The 4,390-nt window shown below is 44.6% G+C and overlaps 1 protein-coding gene across 2 annotated transcripts in view; it reads left to right on the top strand.

The window, feature by feature from the left end:
- The first annotated feature begins 3,418 nt into the window (after window positions 1-3,418).
- The window catches only part of NSRP1 (nuclear speckle splicing regulatory protein 1), a 31,658-nt gene continuing 30,686 nt past the window's right edge, over window positions 3,419-4,390 (top strand). The window contains exon 1 of one of the 2 annotated variants that reach the window (XM_004684822.2): window positions 3,419-3,470. In XM_004684822.2, coding sequence (XP_004684879.1) covers window positions 3,451-3,470 — 20 coding nt within the window. In that variant the 5' untranslated portion in view covers window positions 3,419-3,450. Of the gene's footprint in view, window positions 3,471-4,076; window positions 4,129-4,390 lie in introns of those variants that run through there. The other variant, XM_012726618.1, reaches the window with a different exon arrangement.

Here is a 4,390-nt window from a genome sequence, read left to right as displayed (position 1 = left end):
TCATACAGAACTGGGGTACAGGCCAGAGATGTGGAGGGTGAGAGGATTCACCAGAGACAGAGTGGGGTACAGAACAGGCAGATTGACAAAGTACACTGCTGAGGGGAGCAGCAGGCGGGCCAGGAGAGGTCTGACGCACCATGTAGATCCCCTCCAGGGCAGGCGGGAATCGAACCCATGTGGAAGTGGCCCAAGCTTCCTTGTGCTGTGCTTTAACCTGCTGCGCCACCAGGGAGGGCCCAAGTCCTTTGTTTTAACTGTATCAAAAGGTATTGTAACTTTCAGCACCTTCCCTTGGCTTTCTGGGTCTCTTTACTACCCAACATGAAATGGTGGCTCTTCCTGGATGTTGAATGGACTGATCTGTGAAACAGAACTACACTATCAGCTCTCCTGGATTTACAGATTGCCAGCTGAATATCTTGGAACTGGTGATCCTCCATAATTGCACCACCCAATTCCTTAATTCTTTGTCTCTCCTTCCTCCCCCCATATTGACTCGATTTCTCTGGAGAAGTACCATATAGTATGTCTCTTAAATATTTTTTATTTTTTGATAGTGAAATATGATAACAATAAAAACATTTATATATACTTATATATTTAAATATATTTTTAAAAAGTAGTTACACTAGGTGAAATCTGGATCTACACAAAGATATAAACACACCAGAAATGGTAAATATGTGGGTAACTGCAGTATTCTTATTTTAAAAATATTTTTGAAAGACAATTGACTGCTTAAAGCAAAAACATTAAAAATTTATTGTGCATTTGTACCATAAAAAATGTGTAAAAACAGGGCCCTCCCTGGTGGCGCAGCGGGTTAAAGCACAGCACTGAGAATCTAGAGCCGCCTCCGCATGAGTTCAATTCCCGCCTGCCCCGGAGGTGACCACATGGCGCGGCAGACCTCCTGACCCGCCCGCTGCTCCCCTTAGCAGTGTACTTCGTCGATCTGCCTGTTCTGCTCCCCACTCTGTCTCTGGTGAAGCCTCTCACAGCCCCTGAGCCTCTGGCCTGTATCCCAGTTCTGTATGCACAAATAAATAAATCTTTTTAAAAAATGTGTAAAAACAATAGTACCAAGACTAAGAGAAAACTGGAAAATATTTTTTAAGTTTCTTATACTGTACATAATATGAAGGTAGGGTTTGATAACTTAAGGACAGCATCGGGTAATTGAAGTGATCAGGTTTTTTCCACCCTCACTATTAGCATCAATGATCGACCCTGTGGTGTCACACACAGGCCTGATGGCGGCACCAGAATTGGAGTGTGCATGTGCATGAGTGGGTGCACCTGAGTGGGAGACTGAACATATAAGGACTGTGGGGATGGAGGAGGAGATAGAAGATCCAGCAGTGGAAAGAATGCCAGAGAGCCCAGAAAGAGTGAAGATCCATGCCCCTCCCTGGTGGCGCAAAGTGTTGTCTCAGCACTATGAAGCTAGCTGCAGCCACTGCATCATGAGTTTGAACCACTCTGTCTCTAGTGAATCTTCTCACCTCTCTATCTCTGGACTACACCCTAGTTCTAGAATGCATAAATAAATACATCTTTTTAAAAAATGACTCTACTGGGGCTAGGAGGCCTGCCAGCCTCCGGGCCCCCTGACTCCCCTGCTTGCACTGCACCTGGCTGCCTCAATACAAATTGTATAGAAAGATCATTAAAAGCCCCCAAAAGCCACTTAGGGCTCCAAGATTCCTCCTTTACCCATCTGCCCAAATGGATAGAAAACCTGCTCTGTGCCTTGCTGGAGCTACAGATATATACTAGAAACCTTAAAGCAACATTTATAGAGGGCATAAAGGTTGGGAAAAGGGAGGCAAAAGGCAAAGAACAGAAGGGTAAAAGAGAAAACAATTTGTATGTGTACTAATAATCACCTAATGAAAATGTTTTAAACATCCAATTTAAAAGAAAGATGGTCATTGGATAAAAAAAAAAATGTTACATGGTAGCCCAGAGCGGACTGGGCCCCCTGTCTGTGGGGCCTCAGTATTCAGTTACACTGCAAGGACACACAAAAGGGTCAATAACGGGTTTATTTACAAAAGGGGAAAGGAATAGGAAACAACCCAAGGAAAGAGAGCAGGATACAAAGTAACTGGAGTCCCTTACCCACTGGCTGACTGAAAACACCAAGTCAAGCCACCAAGTCAAGCGGTCCAGAGAGCTGTTTCCCAAGCAAGAGAGGTAGAGAGATGCAATCACACCCTATTTATCCCCCAAATGTCCCAGAATTCCTGCTAGCTCCGCCCTTGCGTCCTCGCAGTTCTTTACCTGGTTCTGCTGGGAGTTGTAGTTTCCAATCACTGGAGTAGGTGCTAGGGTCCAGAAAGCTGGAGTAGGGGTTGGAGTCCATAAGATTCTGCAGAGTTCCTTTAGGACGTCCTTTCCCTTAACAGTAAGACCCAATATTTGCTATAATAAGAGATCCATTTTGAAATAAAGACACAAATAGGTTAAAAATACAAATATGGAAAGAAAAGACAATGTAATCAAGCCTGGTGTATAAAGTACATAGAGAAGAGTGAAGAGGGCCATTTCATATTGGTACAGTGGTCAAAGCAAGAGACCATAACAGTAATAAAGTTTCATATACTTCACAGAACTTCAAAATACATGAAAGAAAAATGACAGAATTAAAAGAAGAAACCAACAAATCCACAACTATAGTTGGATGTTTTGAAATAGGGCAAGAGTGAGTGCGTGCACAGATGAAAAGTGGCTGGAATTTTTCCTTCCAAGTACAGTATACGAGAGGAGGGCAAATTTGGAGGGGGCCTACTGGACCGTGGTGGAGAACTCTGGGTTTGGGGAACTGTGGTGAGCCCATCTGGGGAGGTGTGACTCTAAGTCTCTGAGTCATATACAGCGTTATAAACCAGTATTACTTTTTTAAAAAGCATCCTCTATGCATTTATTTTCTATACCCAGTGGTACCAGGGAAAAAATTGGTGTTACTAATAATTCTGGTTTATAATGGGCTACCATTAGCAAATAGATTTTCCATCTCCTACCAAATTACACTGAGCTAAGTACACTTACGGTGAATGCCTCAGAAGTTAAAAAAAAAAAAATCGATAGCCTAGACTAGTGTTTTTCTAGCTTGAGTATCACCAAAATTGGGTTGAGCCTCATCCCAGTTTCACACAGCAGGACAGGGCCAGGGCCTGAGAAGCTGCAGTTTTATCAAATTCCCAAGTGATGTCATTGGTGCTGGTACTAGGACCACACTTTGGGAACTACTAGCCTGGAATTCTGATTTCTCTCTTATGTCCAGAACGCCAGCCGGTTTCCAAATTGCAGCTGTGAGGCTGTCACTCAAAGAAGCCACTAGCCGCTAGGCGGAGTCTAGGTCGCCCAAAGCCGCGCGAGAGTTTACGTAACGACGTCGGCGTCACGACAGCGTCGGCCACGCTCAGCGGAGACGGGAGCAAGATGGCGATTCCGGGCAGGCAGTGAGTGATTCGGGAGTTAGGGTCAGGCTGGGGAGTGAGAAATCAGCCGACTGTGTCTTTGGACGAGGAGTAAAAATGCGCTGGAAGTGAACGGGCTGTGTCGTCAGGGATAGAAACGGGGAAAAGCGAGAAATCCTGAGGAACATACTCCCCATCCCCACCCCCATCCTCCCATTTTCCAGGCTGGAAGCCCGAAGTTTGAGGGAGAAACTTGTGAGGAAATTAAAGGAAGTTAGGCTGAGGGGCAGAGAGCGAGACTTTTCTATTTTCCAAAAGCTCGGTCTGAGGCCCCTCAGTCTTGCTTCCTACCCCGCGCTTGAGTTTCTCCCGGTTTGGATGCCTTCAGGGGCAGTGAGAAGAGACACTTCTTGGCCTCCTTAGACGGCCTTGTTCTCCTTGGCAGCTCAAGCCCAGATTCCCGCCCTCCCTTCTTCTTTTGGGAATGTTGTGCTGAGAAACCACAGCTAAGGGTAGGCTTGTAGGAAACTGGGGTATCCATTGTCACAACAGAGACAAATAATTTATGTTCTTGGAAGTTTTACTTTTGATGTATGATCTTTAGTTTTGATGCGGCTTCCCGTGATCTTAAGGCCAAAACGTGAGAAATCAATGTGTTGGATCTGGTGGTATGGTTCTCAGATGCTCCAAGACAAAGCAAGTGAGCTTAATAAAGTGTAATGGGACTTTTACTCATGGCTACTTCTGTACCTTTAGAAAGTTTTTTTTGTGTGTATGTGTTAACATCATCCAAAAACTTCTCTAAAACTGTGTAATTAGCCTGTGTGTGTGTGTGTGTGGGGGGGGAGTCTAGCCTTTCTTTTCACTGATGCTCCAAGACAAAGCAAGTGAGCTTAATAAAGTGTAATGGGACTTTTACTCATGGCTACTTCTGTACCTTTAGAAAGTTTTTTTTGTGTGTA

This window comes from Condylura cristata, unplaced genomic scaffold (genome assembly GCF_000260355.1).
Source record: "Condylura cristata isolate star-nosed mole 26May11 unplaced genomic scaffold, ConCri1.0 scaffold00017, whole genome shotgun sequence".
Classification (NCBI taxonomy): Eukaryota; Metazoa; Chordata; class Mammalia; order Eulipotyphla; family Talpidae; genus Condylura; species Condylura cristata.
The sequence above is the reverse complement of the archived record's forward strand: the minus strand, read 5'-3'. Positions and strand labels throughout refer to the sequence as shown.